This window comes from Pelodiscus sinensis, chromosome 1 (genome assembly GCF_052426305.1).
Source record: "Pelodiscus sinensis isolate ZL-2025 chromosome 1, ASM5242630v1, whole genome shotgun sequence".
In the NCBI taxonomy this organism is placed as follows: Eukaryota; Metazoa; Chordata; order Testudines; family Trionychidae; genus Pelodiscus; species Pelodiscus sinensis.
Window position 1 is genome coordinate 128,727,819 of NC_143052.1, and position 18,361 is coordinate 128,746,179.

At 38.4% G+C, this 18,361-nt stretch overlaps 1 protein-coding gene across 5 annotated transcripts in view; it reads left to right on the forward strand.

Annotated features, from left to right (window-relative positions):
* Positions 1-15,273, forward strand: part of FERRY3 (FERRY endosomal RAB5 effector complex subunit 3) — a 37,938-nt gene extending 22,665 nt beyond the window's left edge. For all 5 annotated transcript variants that reach the window (XM_075900664.2, XM_075900696.2, XM_075900687.2 and 2 more), the window contains 5 exons: positions 1,624-1,698; positions 4,189-4,391; positions 11,466-11,523; positions 12,077-12,144; positions 14,599-15,273. In XM_075900664.2, coding sequence (XP_075756779.2) covers positions 1,624-1,698; positions 4,189-4,391; positions 11,466-11,523; positions 12,077-12,144; positions 14,599-14,691 — 497 coding nt within the window. In that variant the 3' untranslated portion in view covers positions 14,692-15,273. The remainder of the gene's footprint in view (positions 1-1,623; positions 1,699-4,188; positions 4,392-11,465; positions 11,524-12,076; positions 12,145-14,598) is intronic.
* The last annotated feature ends 3,088 nt before the right edge of the window (positions 15,274-18,361 follow it).

The window sequence follows — 18,361 nt, forward strand, 5'->3', positions numbered from 1 at the left end:
GAAAAACAAATGCAAATGAAGCAAGCGTGGAATATCGCCACACTTCATTTGCATATTTAATGAGGGTCCGCTTTTGCGCAAAAACAGAGGCTCATTAATTATGCAAATGAAGTGCGGCGATATTCCACGCTTAACTTCATTTGAATTTGTTTTTCTGCGGGGGGGGGGGGAAGGAAAGCAGTGTAGACATAGTGTATGTGATGATTGGGGAAATTCACCCCTTTTAGAGCTAATGTTCTAGTCTGTAAACTTGGGCACACGATGTGGCATCAGTTAACAGAAAAAGATGGACTTAAAAAAAATCTTGAGATTCTGATGCCAAAGGTGGCAGCTTGAAAAATATTGTGGCATGTGCCGTACTTTTTCCCTCTTCAGTTTAAACCCTGACAATAGATGTGGACACATTTTAGGTGTGTGTGGTGTTCGTTTGTTTTTTAATTTTCTATCAAGATTTAACACTTTCAGTAGTGTGGAGGGAGTTACATTTTTTCCCTCAAGGTCACTGGGTAGTAAAGAAAATATGATGAATGACATAAGGGCCAGGGAGAAGTGCCTCATTCACCTCTCTACTTTGTATTTACAAGTGGCTAAGAGATTGCACAAAATGACAGGAAGTCTTCAACCACATGCTGTTGAGGCAGTACTCATACTTTTTGTATTCATGCAAACAAGTACTTATGTGGTTTAAATGAGTCAGTAACATGAGTAGGCTCACAAAGTATATAGAGAAACTATTTTCCTTTAGGAACCAGCATGTTGTAATAGTCTTATGAAAATAGTTGTATTTTCTTCACTTCCGGTTTTATGTGAACATCTCCACAACTCTCCATGGGACACAAAGAAGTAGCTTATTTCATTTAGTAAATCATTGTATTTTAAAATTTGTATTAAACTCTTTTTGTATAAAATTAATAGTGAATTGTTATATATTAATGGGTTTCCATAAACATTTGTTTGCAATTTTTTTTAAAATTGAGTTATTGCTCTCCTTTTATCTATAAGACCCTAATGTGACTTAAGAGAGTTAAGACCAAAGAAATAAATGAAAATTAGGAGACAAAGGGAGGAGAGGGCATCTTTAGGAACTTAGAGCAGTGGTTCTCAAGCTATTTACCATTCTGGGCCAAATGTGCAGCTCTGTGTTATGGGGGCCACACATGCACAGTGTCCATACTACATGTATGGCCCTGAGGATGTCACATGAGCCACCACTGTGTGCAGATTGGGCCACAGATGGGCCTTGAGTTGAGAACCACTGGCCTAAAATGACTGTATGGCCTCACCATGATAGTACCTGTTTCCCTTTCAAGTACAATGAAATGATCATCTTCCTTCCTTCCAAGTCTGGCAGGTATAAAAAGTTTATAGATTTCTCTTTCTATTGTATTTTGAGTTTTTGGAGTATGCCTAAATAAAGGACTGCTGTGTGAAAGCTGAGTCAAAGAGAAGATTTTACATTTAGAACCTGATTCAAAGCTTACTGAGGTCCATTAAAATATTCATGTTAATTTAGGAGTTGATCCGAAGCCCTCTGAAATTCTTAAAATATTCAATGTTAGTTTACCAAGACTAATATAATAAATAGCTTATATACAATATATTTAATGGTTACTTTACATACAGATTCAGTAAACAGAAATGGTGGAAATGAAGATATGTCCAAGAACATTGAACGAAATCAATCAAATATTTTGCCTGGTGAGTACTATTAGGGGGATTTTCATTTGTTGGGGTTTTTAAGCATACTGAACTTTATAGATACATATTTTGTTAGTTCTAAATTCTGAGCATGTGTCTGAAACTAATCAGAACTTGCCATGAATTTGAGACAACGGATGTTCTTATATGGCTGTGGCACAGGTCTGGGTGTCGGGACATCTGGATTCTATTCCCAACTTTGCCGCTGACTTGCCATGTGACTTTTGGAAGTCACTTAACCATTCTGCCTAAGATTTTTTTTTTTCCAGATAAAAAACAATCCACCTTACAGTATTTAAAGGAGCACTGAAATATTTTCAGGAAACAGTTATCTTTTAATATTATCAGAAGATTTTTCTGCTAGTAGCATGCTTGTGGTCAGTCTGGGTGTCTCCTGAAATTGTGCCTTCATATAGTACCCATTACTGATCCCTGCTGACCCACCATCCCTTCAGTTCCTTGTTAGTGCCAATGACAATTATCTAGGACTTCCTCGTTCCAGCAGAAGGATTTTTGTGCCATCTCTAAGACCTTCGGGTCAAGTCAGTAGGATTAGTTTTATGCATCATCTTAAGAAGATACTTCAATACTGTATTGAACCAGACACTTCAGGAGGAAATATCTCTTATTGTTTCTGTGTGTGTGTTGTCCCATTAGTAAGAACAAATTCCGTAGAAATAATTGGAACATCTACACACAACTTGTGCACTGCTTACAAACAGATTTAGTTAAATCAGAACAATCCCTAATGTGGACACTTTTTTTTTTTTTTTTTTTTTTAACATCAATCTTATGTTAAAATACATTCAAATTGATGTAAAAGGGTCCATGCAGGGAATGTGGTGGTTGCACTGATTTCACTGTTGCTGTTTCTAAACCAGTGCAATTAAATGAATGTACAAACGTGTACAGGTCAGCCCCATAGAGAGAATAGCATTTCTCCCTCCATTTTATATAGCAGTGTTGAAATTAGCCTATCAGAATGAAAAGGCCCAACTAAAAACTTTGTTTCCCTTGCCACCTCGTATCACAAGCATTCTTTCCTTTTTCCTCCTTTATATCTGCATTTTTTGACACAATACACAGAAATAGACACACCTACTGCCTTTCCTATTATCCCTTTTTTCACTCTTGTATTCCAGTTTGTTCATGTACATTTCTTTCAGCCTCTTCTAAAAATATTTGTATTTTGTGTGAGTGGTGCTACAAGAGTAACATCAAGAACTTTTTTCCCCCTCTCTCCATTTTCTATCTGGTGTGCTAGCTGCTTTTACATTGCCTACAATATTATTTCAAAAGTATTTGTTCATGAAAATCCATGTCCTGATGAGGCTGTTTCTATATTAGGGGGGCAGGAATAGCTCAGTGATTTGAGCATTGGCCTGCTAAACCCAGGGTTATGAGTTCAATCCTTGTGGAGGCAATTTGGGGCAAAAATGTGTCAGGGATGGTACTTGGTCCTGCTGTGAAGGCAGGGGACTGGATTTGATGACCCTTCAAGGTCCCTTCCAGTTCTAGGAGATAGGCAATCTCCATTAATTTATTTATTTATTGCATCTTTATAATCAAATCCCAGTCCTGCAACAAGATTCTCTTCTGAAATGTCCCTTAACTTCAGTGTGACTATGCTCAAGTGGATCTATTTGTTGGATTGGCATCTTAATTTGTGGTAGCTATCCCCCAGATTTCCTCAGAGCTTCATATCTGTTACTTTTGTCGGCTAATTCAGATCCAAAATTCCATTGCCCTTCATTACTTCATCCACTTTTGAGTTTAAAATATTGTTCCACCTCATTTAAAAATACCTTTTGACATACTGTTTTAGGCACTTTTAAAAGAAATCTCAATATTTAAAATCCCCCATTACTACACACTTTAATTTTGATTGCGCTCTGATAATCATCTTCATCTTCCTGTACATTCCTCAGTTAGATAACCCACTATCCTTTCCCACAGGCTTTTTGTAGCCTTTATTTTAACCTATCCATTTTGGCTATTTCCGCCTCCCACATCTGTCTGCACTTCACTGCTTGCGTATATGTTTTCACTGTTACACCTCCTCTTTATTTTTTTCCTCCGCTGACGTTTTCTACCACATATAGATTGTATCTGTCTGTATTGGCACTGGCATGCCTTATTACGCTAGATCTCTGTGATGGCAACTAAATACAGTGGTAAGGCATGGAAATAAGTCTTGGGACAATGTGAACAGGGAATGGGCGTCACTGTTCTCCAGGTTTTTACATCTGTTAGTGGCTTTTCTTATTTATAAGTTCTGATCTAGGTTAAATGGGCACATTTTGCCTTGTATTTTTAAAATAACAGTAAGGAAGATACAGCAATTGATTATATTTAATAAAGGAGCATTATGCCCCACATTTTGATATTAAAACATTTACACTGTCATTCCCAGCATGCTTTGTTGTTTGTTTGTGTTTAGCACAGATTACTAGCATCAGAGAGATTACATGGTCTTTCATTATTCTGCAGGAGAATTTTACATCACACGCCATTCAAATCTTTCTGAAATTCATGTTGCTTTTCATCTGTGTGTGGATGATAATGTACGGTCTGGTAATATTACTGCTCGGGATCCTGCGATCATGGGCCTCAGAAATATTCTTAAAGTTTGCTGTACACATGATATTACTACAATTAGCATCCCTCTTCTACTGGTACATGATATGTCAGAGGTAAGTAAATATGATAAAAAGCCACCCAGGAATTTCACCTCTATATTTGCACTCAAAAAGGTAGTATGTGTAGATCTGCTGGTCTAATTGAGAAAGCTCTACAGTTGCTGTGTCTTATTTGCAGTTTTCATTGATGCGGCATGAAAAAAAGTGGAGATGAGACATTGAGACTATTCTAGCACTGTTTGTCGGTTCTATTTATCATTTGTAGATAGTACAAGATGCTCTGAGTCTTTATAAAAAGAAAAAGGGAGGGAGCAATCTAACTTAAAACACCACTTTCAGCATTTCATGTTCTTTCTTCAGAAACCACAAATAATTATGAGCCTAGTCCTGCAAATGAATCACCAGTAGGGATCCTTACATGTATGCAGTGTATCTGACTTAAATGGCACTCCACACAGACATAAGGGCTGTGTCTACACTGGCATGAATTTCCGGAAATGCTTAAAACGGAATACTATTCCGTTTTCAGTTTTTCTGGAAAAGGAGCGTCTACATTGGAAGGCTGCTTTTCCGGAAAAGCCCTTTCCGGAAAAGCGTCTGTGGCCAATGTAGATGCACTTTTCCGGAAAAGAGCCCCGATCGCCATTTTCGCGATCGGGGCTTTTTTCCGGAAAAGACTAGTGGGCTGTCTACACTGGCCCTTTTCCGGAACAGTGTTCTGGAATAAGGACTTATGCCCGAGCGGGAGCAGAATAGTTTTTCCGGAATAGCGGCTGATTTTGTACAGTAGAGCATCGTTGCTTTTCCGGAAATTCAAGGGCCATTGTAGACAGCTCGCAGCTTATTCCGGAAAAGCGGTTGATTTTCCGGAATAAGTGGCCCAGTGTAGACACAGCCAAGGTATACACCAATTCTTTTGCAGGCTCAATATCTATTATTGTAAAAGATTTAATGGTGCAAAAGTTAGGAAACTTTCAATTAATGTTGTGCAAACTTACATACCTCAGCCTAAAAGTTTAGAACTAGACAGCTAACTCTCTAAATTAAATCTTATCTCTGTCTGATATAACCCTTTTTTTTTCAAGCTGCCAACCTGAGGTAATCTATACAGGCAGAAGTCTATTCATGTAGATTTGTTATCAGAATTTTTGTCTTCAGTTTTAATTAGGGAAGGAGAGCATCAGTTAATTCCTGAGAGATATTTTGTGGATTTTCTTCAACACATTTTGTACTGTCCATACCAACCAAGGTGGAGTAATTGTGCGAATGTTAGGGCATTCTGACATTGGCATAGCATGTTTTCAGCAAACATGCTGCATTAGTGCATCTGCTTTGGAGTAGTTATGCAGATGTAGCCTGTGATGTATTTATTTCTGATGAGATCCTAGTGAAAGAATATCTTCTAATGTGTGAAACTGAAGAATAAAAAGGTCGTTAGATTCTTAAATGTTAACTTTTTAATCTCCATTTTTGTACTGGTTTTCTGGTTTATGCATTTGCAGAATATATGTTGTGACAAGCATAGTATGTGTATATTTAGCCAAAATTATATATTCATGCTTGATATACTTTTGTGAATTTAATTGGAACTGTTGGTAACAAACAATTTACTGCAGCTGGCGGATCTAATTTAAAACATGCAACTTTTGTAATACATTGTAGAGGGAAAAGTGAAAAATATCAGATTTCTGAAAGCTAATCTGAACTTCATGCCTTTTGGAAACCTTGTTTTCTAAAGTTGTGTTTACCACCTACGTATAAAAATTTTTTGTAAAGTGGTTAACCAGGAGCACAGCTGCAGGAATGTTGAGATGTTTCATTGTGACAGGCATACATCAGGAGCTTTTTGTTGTTCTGCAAAAAAAAAAAAAATCCCCTTTTATAGATGGATTTTTATAGCTTAGCAACGGTCTGAAGCTTATTGAGCTGAATGAAGGGTGACTTCTTTTTTACCTGTATTGGGACTGCATATAAAGCGAATGTGACAAAAAAAGTTGGTTTTACTGTTTTATTTGTGTCTAAATGATTCTGATCTATAACTAGAGCCCCTTAATGATATGGCAGTACAAATAATTATCAAGCAGACTATTGGGTTTTTTTAGAAGTACTTTTTATAGATGTCCGTACACGCAAAGTCATACTTGTTCTGTATTCTGTATAAACTGAGAACTTCATACCACCTAATGAATAGGTGTTAACATTTCATTTTTAAAATCAGCACAACTGTGTATAGAGGGGCCATTACTGTTGTATGCATTACAATTCTATAGAAGAGAAGAAAACTCCTCAGTAGTGACAGCCAAGAACCTTTTGTGACCATTACAACGATGCAGAACATCTTCTGAAAAGTCTAAATTAAAAATGGAGATTTACAATCTGAACCATAAACTGGCTGTTTGTGTATTTTTGTTGTAAAGCAGCTATTTAGGCTGTATGTTATTGTACCACCACAAACAGTTTTACTCATTCATATCATATGAATGCTTCCAAATTGGCATTTAGAATCCTAGAACATTAGAACTGGAAGGAGCTTGAGAGGTCATCAAGTCCAGTTCCCTGACCTCATGGCAGGACCAAGCACCATCTAGACCATTCCTGACAGATGTCAATCTATCCTGCTCTTAAAAGCTCCAGTGATGGAGATTCCATAATCTCCCTAGGCAATTTAATCACCCTAACAGTTAGGAAGTTTTTCTTAATGTTCAACCTAAACCTCCCTTGCTGCAGTTTAAGCCCATTGTTGCTTGTCCTATCTCAGAGGCTGAGGAGAACAATTTGTCTCCCTCTTCCTTGTGACACCCTTTTAGATACTTGAAAACAACTATCATGTCCCCTCTGTCTTCTCCTTTCCAAACCAAACAAGCCCAATTCCTTTAGTCTTCCTTCATAGCTCATGTTCTCTAGACCTTTAATCATTCTTGTTGCTCTTCCTGGACCTTCTCCAATTTTCTCCACATCTTTCTTGAAATATGGTGCCCAGAACTGGACACAATACTCCAATTGAGGCCTAATCAGCACAGGGTAGAGCAGAAGAGTGACTTCTCATGTCTTGCTCATAACACTCCTGTTAATGCATCCCAGAATCATGTTTGCTTTTTTTGCAACAGCATCACACTGTTGACTCATATTTAGCTTGTACTCCACTATGACTTTTAGATCCCTTTCTGCCATACTCCTTCCTAGACAGTTGCTTCCCATTCTGTATGTGTGAAACTAAGTGTTTCTTCCTAAGTGGAGCACTTTGTGTTTGTCCTTAAACTTCATCCTATAAAGGTGGCAGCATATTCTATAGGACAACAAAAATTGGTCTGTCTTGGACCAGCAGGGAAAACAAATTCTTAGATAATGGCCACTTACAACTCCTGGGGAGTTTTTTTGGGTGGTTTTCTTTGGGGGGGGGAGGTATATTTTAAAGGGCAAGACAGGGATGGGATCATGGTTTAGTCAAAGTATATCTACTGTAACCAAGCCTTATGTCCTCACCAAGGCAAATTTACTTAAATTAATTGGACTTTTGCTTGACCAAGAACTGCTTAAAAACTTTAGGACTTAAACCCCCTATTTTTAGTTCTCATAGCTCTCTGATGCTATCTAAACATGAGTACTTGTGTGACATTCCTTAGGGTATAACCTGAACAGATGGACAGTTATAGCCTCTAGCATGTAAATTATTCCCAGCTGAGTTATGAGTACTCATACTTAGCCACTCCTGAATTATATGGCAGAATGACACCAGGAAACGTGCATCTTGTATTACTCAATGACTTCCTGGACAACAGAAGCTCATAGAAAGTCCATCATTTTATTAATCAAAAATAACATGCACAAGCTTTGTTATATCAGATGGAGCTTCCCAAACACTTCAGTTGAAACACATTATGGTTTAGAACTAAATAAAAGAAGTTTAACTACAGAAAGATAAATTAAGTGTTTACAAGTAATGAGGAATAAAAATCAGAACTGGTAACAAGGAAATTAAGGTAAAACAAACTTAATACCTAACTTATCAAGCCAAGTAAATTCAAAGCAAAAATTTCTCTAATCACATACTAGAGTAGTGTTACTAGGCTGAACTCCTTTCAAACAGGAGCTCCCCCACCCTCAGTTCAAAGCTGTTGCTTTGTTCCTCAGGTGTTGTGGTTGCCTGGGTAAAGAGTGAGAGAGAATACTTTGTGGCCTCTGTTCTTTCTTTTTTTCTTTTTCTTTTTCCTATTTCTTTGAATATCATTTCAGGGAACAGAGTTTGATTTTACAGGAATTTCCTGCTATTCCAGTTTCAAAACATAAACTTTTCATTCACATCCTTCTTTTTGCCAAAAATGTCCACTTAACCAAGTGATAGTTCATCTGATTTTCTTGACACTTGGCTGAAATATCAGTTTGCCTTTTTTCTGAGGAACTGGTTTGTGCCTGCTTTTCTAAACTTGAAGTATGTCTCAGGCAATGTCTACAGTAGCACTTATGGCAGCAAAACTTTTGTCATTTGGGTATGGAAAAACACCTGCTTGAATGACAGAAGGTTTGCTAGTGTAAACACTTGTGTATAGCGCTATGTCGGCAGCGGACAGTCTCCTGCCAACATAGCTACTATAGCTTATTGAGCTGCTTTTATTATATCAATGAGAGAGCTCTCTTCCATCAACATAATGTGGCCACACTAGCACTCTTATTCCTGCACAGCTGTATTGGTACAACTTTGCCACTGAAAGCTTGTGAGTGTAGACATGGCCACAGCAGAGTCTTATAACTTTGTATACAATGTGGCCCCACATTCACATTTTACCAGAACAGGTGTGTTCGGTAGATTGAACTTTCCAATGATACCTCATAGTTTGTACAAAAGTTGCTGATCTTGTAAAAGTGGTGAACATAAGGGTACCAGATGTCATAACCAGCTTATCTTTATGCATGTGACTAGTCCTACTGACTCTGTATCTTCTGATAGAAGCATGTGTGTATAAAGGTTGCAGCATATTCTATAGATAGGACAACAAAAATCGGTCTATCTTGGACCAACAGGGAAAACAAATTCCTAGACAATGGCCACTTTACTTACAAATCCGGGTGGTGGTGGTGGTGGGGGGGGGGGGGGTTGGTAGATTTTAGAGGGCAAGGCAGGGATGGGATGGTGGTTACTGATAGCAGATCACAGCTCTGTGAAAAGTTATTTTACCTCACAAAAATGACACCAATCAAAACTCAACCCAGAATGATATATTTTCTATACCTCTTACACATAGGACCCTGTCCATCTGGTTTGAGCAGCCTCATGAACAGTAAAGGAATATATGGCATGCAAAAAATACCCTGATAACATAATGAAATCCATGAGTGCATCATTTTTGAAAATGACCCAGTAATGATTCAAATTTTAATTCATATTTGAGTTTTTGTGGGTTTAATTCATTGGCATTCTGTATCCAATCAGTTATTTCTATGAGTGCCCCCAAACCTTAACCTCTGTACTCCTCTGACACAGTCCAAGAACTGGTGTCATATCCTGCTTCTTCAGTAGTCCTTTTAAGGCATCAACTGTTTTTTGACCTTAGTGACTGCAAAACTACTGCTAATTTGCCTTCAGGGCAAAAGGACCTTTTCTTTTTAGACACTGGTTTTTAACCTAGGCCAAAACAGGGATCAAAACCACCAACCAACGCCTACTTTACATGTGACAAACAGCCTGTGTAGGCAGATAAATTACAATGAAGACCCAGTATTTCTTCCGGAAAGCTTGAAAAAAATTTATTTGCTGTTGTCCAGCACTGTGCTATCTGATTCATTTGTTGCATAACCAAGGGCAAAGCAAACATGCTAAGGATTTGCATCATGAGAAATTTGTTTTTAAGTGTTTATTTTATGATGTTGGATTTACCACCACTCTAGATATATATATTTTTAATAAAGATTCACTATCTAGTGTAGCGAACTATGGCTTTCAGCAACCCTCTAAGGCCCTGTATGGGGTGAACTGTATTTGCATTATCAAATGATCAGAAGTTGGATACTTTTTAAATGAGGTTGTGTTTTTCCTGCTGTAGAGATGCTCTTTGTGTGGCATTTGACAATTTGTTTTGTGGACAACACATTTACCCTGTGCAGATTTAGAAACATTTGCAGGTTTTATGAAATACAGAACAGCTTAAACTGGAAATTTGGAAGAGTATGTAGTCCATTTTTATATGCATTGTTCAGTTCATTCCTACTAGGAAGTGCTTATCTTTTAAAGTTACAGAGTGTGAATCATAGGAATTATTTTTTAAATAAAATTGACATTTATCTGCCACTGAGGGAGAATACATTTTTTAATCCATTCCTTGGCTGAGACTCCAAGGTATGTCCTAAATTCATTTAATGTTTCCAAATGTTCATATTATTTAGATCTCAAATTTATTTGACAAGTCCCTATTAACCATTACTCTTGGGAAACTTTCTAGGTATCATACCTAATCTTGGTATTTAATGTAAACTACCACATTTTCTGTCAATTTCTTATTATATTTGTATCACTTGAGTTATTGATATTTTGTGATGCACATCTAACCCTGACACAAGACCTATCTGTCCTAGTATGTAAAAATACCAACAAATTATCAGTTACTGCAGTTAGGCTGCTGAATACATTCTTACTCTGACAATCTAAACCAGTTTAACTGTACCTAATTCATGAAAGCTGTGATTATCAAAGCTGCTTATGGTGATAGTGCATGTAAGTATCCCTTGAGATGAAGGGGTGCTGTGCATCCGTATTCTTTTGAAAATCTCAGTTTTGAAATACTCCGGAAAGCTAAGTATTTTTTATAATATTATTTGAAAAGAATGATGCGGATCAATAAACAGCATTAGCAAATGTGATCTGTAATTTGAGACATTCAAGAGAGACCTCTGCTTGAGAACTTTCTGCTTTCTAGCAAAGTTGTATTCAGCAAATGCGCAGGTGTGTAAGTTCATAATGCTAGAGACTGTAAAGACAATGAGAGTAGTAGAGATATTGGAATAAGGTAAACACAAAAACATCAGAGACTTGACAGAAAAACTTTGTCTGGCAGCAACAACAATCTGTTGTCTTGAGCCACCTGCTGCCACTTAGGTTATATTTTACTAACTTCAGCCAATTTATTTTTTTTAAAGGAAATGACTATACCATGGTGCTTAAAGAGGGCAGAGCTTGTGTTTAAGTGTGTCAAAGGTTAGTGCATGCTTCTCTTCTTATTCTGTCACATTCACTGTAAGCAGAAATCACTTAACATTATCACAAGTGGTCCTTCTGTGCCCTCCCACCCCCGCCTCCCAGCCAAACCTGGATTTGCATGTACATTTTAATTTTCAAAAAAAACAAACCAAAAATTAATTGAGATAATGACCCAAGCAATGCTGGGTAATTGTTCCTAGTCATAACTGCATATATAAACTTATAGGCTGTGTCTACATTGGCATCCGTTTCCGGAAAAGGGATGCTAATGAGACATCGCAATTGCAAATCCACGGGGGATTTAAATATCCCCCGCGGCATTTGCATTTACATGGCTGCCGCTTTTTTTCCGGCTTGGGGATAAGCCGGAGAAAAGCGCCAGTCTAGACGTGATTCTCCAGAAAATAAGCCCTTTTCCGGAGGATCTCTTATTTCTACTTTTTCCGGAAAGGGATGCCAATGTAGACACAGCCATACTGTTCTCAGTGAGTGTCACTAAAAGGAAAACCTAATGCCTACGGTATGTGAATATGTGTATGTTATTTGCTAGGCTTCATGATGGAAATGGCTTCATGGGATGGAGGAATTTCTCGGACTGTACAATTTCTGGTACCACAGGTATGTCAAATTGAGAAATTAACTCCTGGTATGATTTAGGAGACAAAAATAGAAGAATGCCCTGGGAGCAACAAATCTGGATTTTCTGCCATGCTGTTAGCCTTTATATATAATCTTTTTAAAAAATCAGTTAACCTCTCTGTGCCTTAGTTCTCTCATCTATAAATTGGGAATAATACATGCTGTAGAGGTGTTGTGATATTTAATGTTTGAACCACTTTTTGCCACCCTCACATAGAAAGAATTATAGGATGTATCATGTATCAATTATTAAACAGATAATCTGATAACTGGAATCCAGATAATTTACTGTGTTTTAAAGAATATATATTTATCATTAATATAGAGAGATGTTATTACTTCTAATTTCTTTGGAAAATATGGAGTATAATCTTAAATGGCTTTATTTTAAGCTTTTACAGTTGGCTGTCCAGCATCTTTGAAAGTTAGTCTGTCAAGAGCCTGATCGTGCTCCCACTGAATCAGTGGCACAACTTATTTACATCAGTGGCATGGGATCAGGTCCCAAAAGGCGTACACTACATCTCTGAAGCTTTTTATCAGGGATGGGTAACCTAAGACCAGGAGGCCAGATGTAACCCCTGGCTTTCCTGGATCCAGCCCTCGAGGTTCAGGGCTCCCCTCCGGCATTGGGGAACTGCTCTGGTACTCCAGCTCCCCACTCCTCTGCAGTCTTCCCATGACACTGGAACACACAAAATCGACCAGTTTGAGCTCCATTAGGCTCTGTGGATCATGTCAGTGAGGTGGGGTTTTTTTGTTTGCTTTTGCTTCTCACTTGTGTGTGGGCCCTGACTGATTTTTTTTTTCCTGTGGGTCAGTGCCCCTAACCCAAAAAAGATTCTACCAAATTGTTAAAATTCGAATTTTGGATGACCTTCCGGAGCAGGAAGTGTTCCAAAAGGTGTGATTAGTGCTAAGTTTTGTTCATTAGTTGTGGCCCTGAATGTTATATACATTCCAAAGTTAGCTGGCACAGGGAATATTATTTGGAATCATATTCATATGTTTGAAAAACTGTTTGTCACAAACACAAAGTTGTAAGCCTGTAGACAGCAAGAATCAAAAACGTATACCGTATTTTCCGGTGTATAAGATGACTTTTTATACTAAAAAACATCCCCCAAAAATCGGGGGTCGTCTTATACGCCGGGTATAAACATACTGTAGCTTCGGCTACATATAGAACGTCCCTATTATTACCTTTTAGCCCGCTGGATGTGCCCAAATACAGTACTGTAGCTTCAGCTACATACAGAACGTCCCTGTGCTGATACTGTATGTACCACGCTGAGCCAATCACGGCAAGTGGTGTCATCTATTAATGCATTCAAAGCCTGCTCGGATTGGCTGAGTCAGAGAGGCGGGCTATTACAACCTTTGCCAAGCCGAGCAGGCTTTGTATGAACATGATGAGGATTTTGAAGGATTTTAAGTATCGGTAAGTCAAAACCATTTTAATTAAAATTATTTAAATCAAATCTGATGTTATTAAATGGTGTTGCCTCGGAAGGGGGGTAGTCTTATATGGCGAGTACAGGCCAAAACCTATGTTTTAACTGGAAAATTAGGGGGTCGTCTTATACGCCCAGTCGCCTTATACGCCGGAAAATACGGTAGTAAAATCTGATATAATACTGGAATTCAGAGAGAAACCTATCTGAAATGCAAAGCACTATGCTAGGTCTACTTGAGAGAGAGGTCAGTAATTGGAGATAGAAATTTTATTTAAATAGATAGTTTTACTAATATAAAGACGAGGCAATATTCTCAAGTAGGTTTTGTCTTACTAATGACCATAATTAGGTTATAGCTAAAGCCCTACTTCATTTATGATATTGTGGAAATTAGATACTGAAATAATAATCTTCCACCCCATTTTATACTTTAATTGGCTTATTTGGCACAGGTCACAATTTTGCATGTATTTTGAGGATGCTGTTAGAACTGCAGTAATGTTCGGTACCTACAAAATGTAAAAGTCTACCAAAGTGTCTGGGTTTGATTTCTATACTGGTTTCTATTAACACTTCTAGTTTTTTGAATTTTATGTTGTATTAATGACTTTAAAAAAAAAAGAATAACACAGTTGCAGTAAGATGTCTGGTTACAAAAAAGCAGGTATGACAAGACAACATAATACTTGAATGAAGTCTGCTCTAGCTTTTCCAAATTACCACTATTAACAAAAGGCCCATTATTACTTTTTCATGATTTGCCATGCCTTGTCTAACTCAGATGCAATTATTTGAAGATCATCTCACATTCCAAGTGGGGACCTAGTCATAGAATAAGTGGCTAGAAACCTCATTTGGGAATAGTAGACCTGGTTCTACTGAGTATAGTACTGGGAGAGGAGAGAAAATAGAGAATAGTTTGACATCTAAATTATAGCATACAGATAAATGCTTTCTGATGTCTTCTTTTTTACAGACTATATCAGAGGAAATGTTTTATCAGCTGAGCAATATGCTCCCCCAGATTTTCCGAGTGTCTTCTACACTGACTCTGACCTCTAAACATTAACCCCTCTGGAGTAATAAGATGTATGCCACCAGAAGAAATGAGAATACTGGTTTAAATATCTAGAATTTCTCCTATATTTTTCTATGAAGTTGTTTATTTGGAAGTTAAATTTTATTGCAAATTGCAAACAAAATAATGTATATCCATTTAAAAATTCGTAATGTAAATTTAATTAGAAAAAACAAAGTTCTGTCTTGATTTAGATATTTGCAAAAATCAAATACAGTCCATGTCCTTCAGCAAGATTAATGTTGAAAGATTTTACCTTTTTACACGCACATGTACTGTAAATGTTTGTGTTTGACCTAAATGTTATCTATAGAAACATACTAATTGTTATATTTAAGCATTTACAGTAGCAGGAGTAGATATCTATCTTTTTGGAAATATTTTTGTTTTGCCTAGTGCAATTTAGAAGAGCATGAATTATGTAAATAAGCCTTCTTAGAGTAACTTTTAAATAATCTGGAAACATTGTAAAAGCAACTGTAATAAGATTACCCTGCCCATGAGAATAAAATTGACACCCCGCCATATCAGTTACAAAATGAAAAGTAAAATAAAATGAAAAATAACCATTAACTTGCTGTTTTGTGCAAATCATTCAGTAGATAATATATTATTGTGACAGTGATTATAGGTTTCAAGTTCTCTTAAAACAGAGTATAGCAATTTCCATTTTCACAATTTTTTTTTCATGTCCTGGTATTTTTAGTGTAGCATCTCTTGTTTAGTAAGATTTGGCATTGGTGGGACTTCCACATAGGCAATTCAGTTACAGTATCAGATCTATCCACTGCAGAACTGCCATACTGGTGTATTTTACTGCCTACTATGAACTCATCGGACTTCATAATCCAAGTCTGTGGTTCTCAAACTGTGGGTTGAGATCCCATTGTAATGGGGTGGCCAGGGCTGTTTTAGGCTTACTGGAACCTATCCCTAGGGTGGTGTGGGGCTCAGATTACAGGCCTCCCGCCTGGGACTAAAGCCCTTTCGCTTTACCCTCTGCACTCCAGCAGTGGAGGGGGGCTTGGGCAGGCAAAGAGTTAGTCCCCCATCTTGGAGTTATGTAGTAATTTTTGTTGTCAAAAGGTGGTCATGGTGCAGTAAAGATTGAAAACCCCCTGATCTAAGTAAGAAAAAAGGAGGAGGAAAGAGGTGAAGATCACTGAACAAAAACACAGTTTAGTTTTCTGTCTGTAAAAATAACACCACATTACTGAACAGGTCTGTTCTGCTCCCTCTATCCCAAATTCCATTTTCTGCCTTTACGGTAAAATAAGATTTTCCTTCTCTTAAAACTTGCGTTAGCACAGAGGAGACAGAGTTAGACTCCAGCTCAGTCTCCCATATTTCATTTCTGCATCTTATTAACATTGATATGTAAATTACAGTGCCAAGTTCTTCCTTTTAATAACATCTGTGCAATCCCACTTTTGAAAAGAGCTTTCCAGTTAAAAACGGCTCTAGCTATAATATACTGTATATGATTTCCTGAATTTCTCCTTTCTTACTCTTCATAAATATTGCTTCTTGAACCATGCCTAATGGTTAGCATCCATTCAGTTGTGTGGAACCTGTGCATACCTGCTCCTCCGGGTTCTGTTCAAGGGCCATAGGAGGGTTGGCAATATTTGACCAGGAGAGGGTAATTCAGAGGTCATTTCCTATCAATGCTTCCCTCTACTTCTGGTCTCAGATAAAGAAAAGGCAAAAACTTTTCTTTTTGTTCCAACTGGGCTCAGTGTACAGTCCCCTCAGGGAAGGATCACATTTTTAGTGGGAGCTTTCAGGGGAGGTCTTTATTCCTGCCTATTCTGAGCTGGGTTGCTCCTCTTCAATCCTGTCTCCAGTTGAAGCATGCTCTGCGGGTTTGGAATGGTGGGGCTAGCTGGGCCCTATACTTTTAACTCCTTCTGTGGGGTTTGTATACCCCATCACAGGTTCTTATGACATAGCAGAAAATGAAGAGGGAGTAATTAGTATCATTCCTTGAAATGGAATGTGGCTTGAACATGAAATCAAGAGTGACACTAGTATAAATAAAATTGGTGTGAGTGGGGTAAGGCATTTCTTTCCTGAATTTATCAGCACCTGCTGTTGTACTGCTCTACAGAATCAAGAACAGTTGTGGGTAACCCGTGGGCTTCCTCCCTGTGCATGTTGTGCACTGGGGGTATGTCTGCATTACAGAGTATGGAAAAATTGCCGTTTTTTAACAAAACCTGAAGTAACGTCCACACTGCAAGCATATTCTTCTGAAAGTAAATCGAAAGAACAGAGGGGTTTTTCCAGCATTGGTAATCGTCTTTCAGAAAAAGGTTTCTTCCTCATAGAAAGAGCTCTTTTGGAAAAAGGCGTGTGTGGACAGGGAAGAGAGAGTTCTTTCGAAAGAAGAGGAAAAAGCACAGGTGGCCGGCCTGGTGGCCATTCCGTCCATAGTAATCACAGCTTAAATGTGAGAGAGCATCCATACTGAATGGATGCTATCTTTCAAAAAAGCAGATCACTTTTTCCATCTGCTTCTGCGTGTGGATGCTCTCTTTTGGAAGAAGTTTTTTCAGAAGATCTCTTCTGAAAAAAGGTTTTTCTGAAAGAAGCCTGCAGTCTCGACATAGCCTGGGACACTAGAACACCACACTTCCTACTATTCCCCATCCCTCACAGCACTTTCAGAGCCCAACAAATCTGGTAAGTTGTGCTTAGTCCCCACTCCTCTCCTTCCTACCCAGAGCTAGAATGCCACAAATCAGCTGTTTGTGGCTGAAAAGTGAGACTACAATTGACAGGCAGCTGGGCCTTATATATTTTGCTATCCTTGGATGTTGGAACCATCCACTATGCATGACTGCTGCTTTAGTCCCCCGTCCCCCCCCAAGCCATGCTGCAATTGGTAGAGCCTTCAAGCAACTGTTCAGTACTAACATAAATTCCACAGAAGTTAGTACCAAGCATCAGTAATGCTAAGGTGTTTGAAGGCTAAGCAGGTGCTGATATTTATCTCTTCCTTACCAGGCAGTAGTAGGTAAGGAAATAGTCACAGATTTTACAGATCTTGCCATTTTCACAGAGGCTTGGATTTGCCTTGTAAATGTGAAGAAATCAGGGAAATGAGGCCTGTGTGCACAAAAAGAGTTAGGCACTGTGATGCTGACATCACAATACCTAACCTTTAGGAACACAGAAAAAATCAGTGTGATTCACACGGCCTGAGGAGGAAGCCTATACTCCCAGTACAATGAATGGGAGAGCAGCATCTTACAGGATTCACAGAAGTCCACGTGCAAGGCAAGCTAATTTAAGACAATGGGCAACATGGACAAGAGAGCTATGCAAGTCCAGGCTGCAGGGACGTGCCTCTCTGTGTGTGATTCTCAGCAAAGAACTCCCTCTTGTGCTATAGCTGTGCTATGAGCTTGGAGTGCAAGTCCTCTGCTTGTATGCACATATGCTAGCTTTCACCGAGCTAGCGCTAGTGTCAGTAGTAGTGTAGCCATAGCAGCAAGGGCAGAAGCAGGGCTGAGCATACCAACACAGGTTTCAAGTGGGCTTGAATGCAATCCTCTGCTGCAGCAACACTGGTATTTACACTCATGCTAGCTCATTAAGGGCTAATGCAAGTGTGAGGTACATGAGCAGGAGCATCCCAGCCCCAGGCTTGTACCAT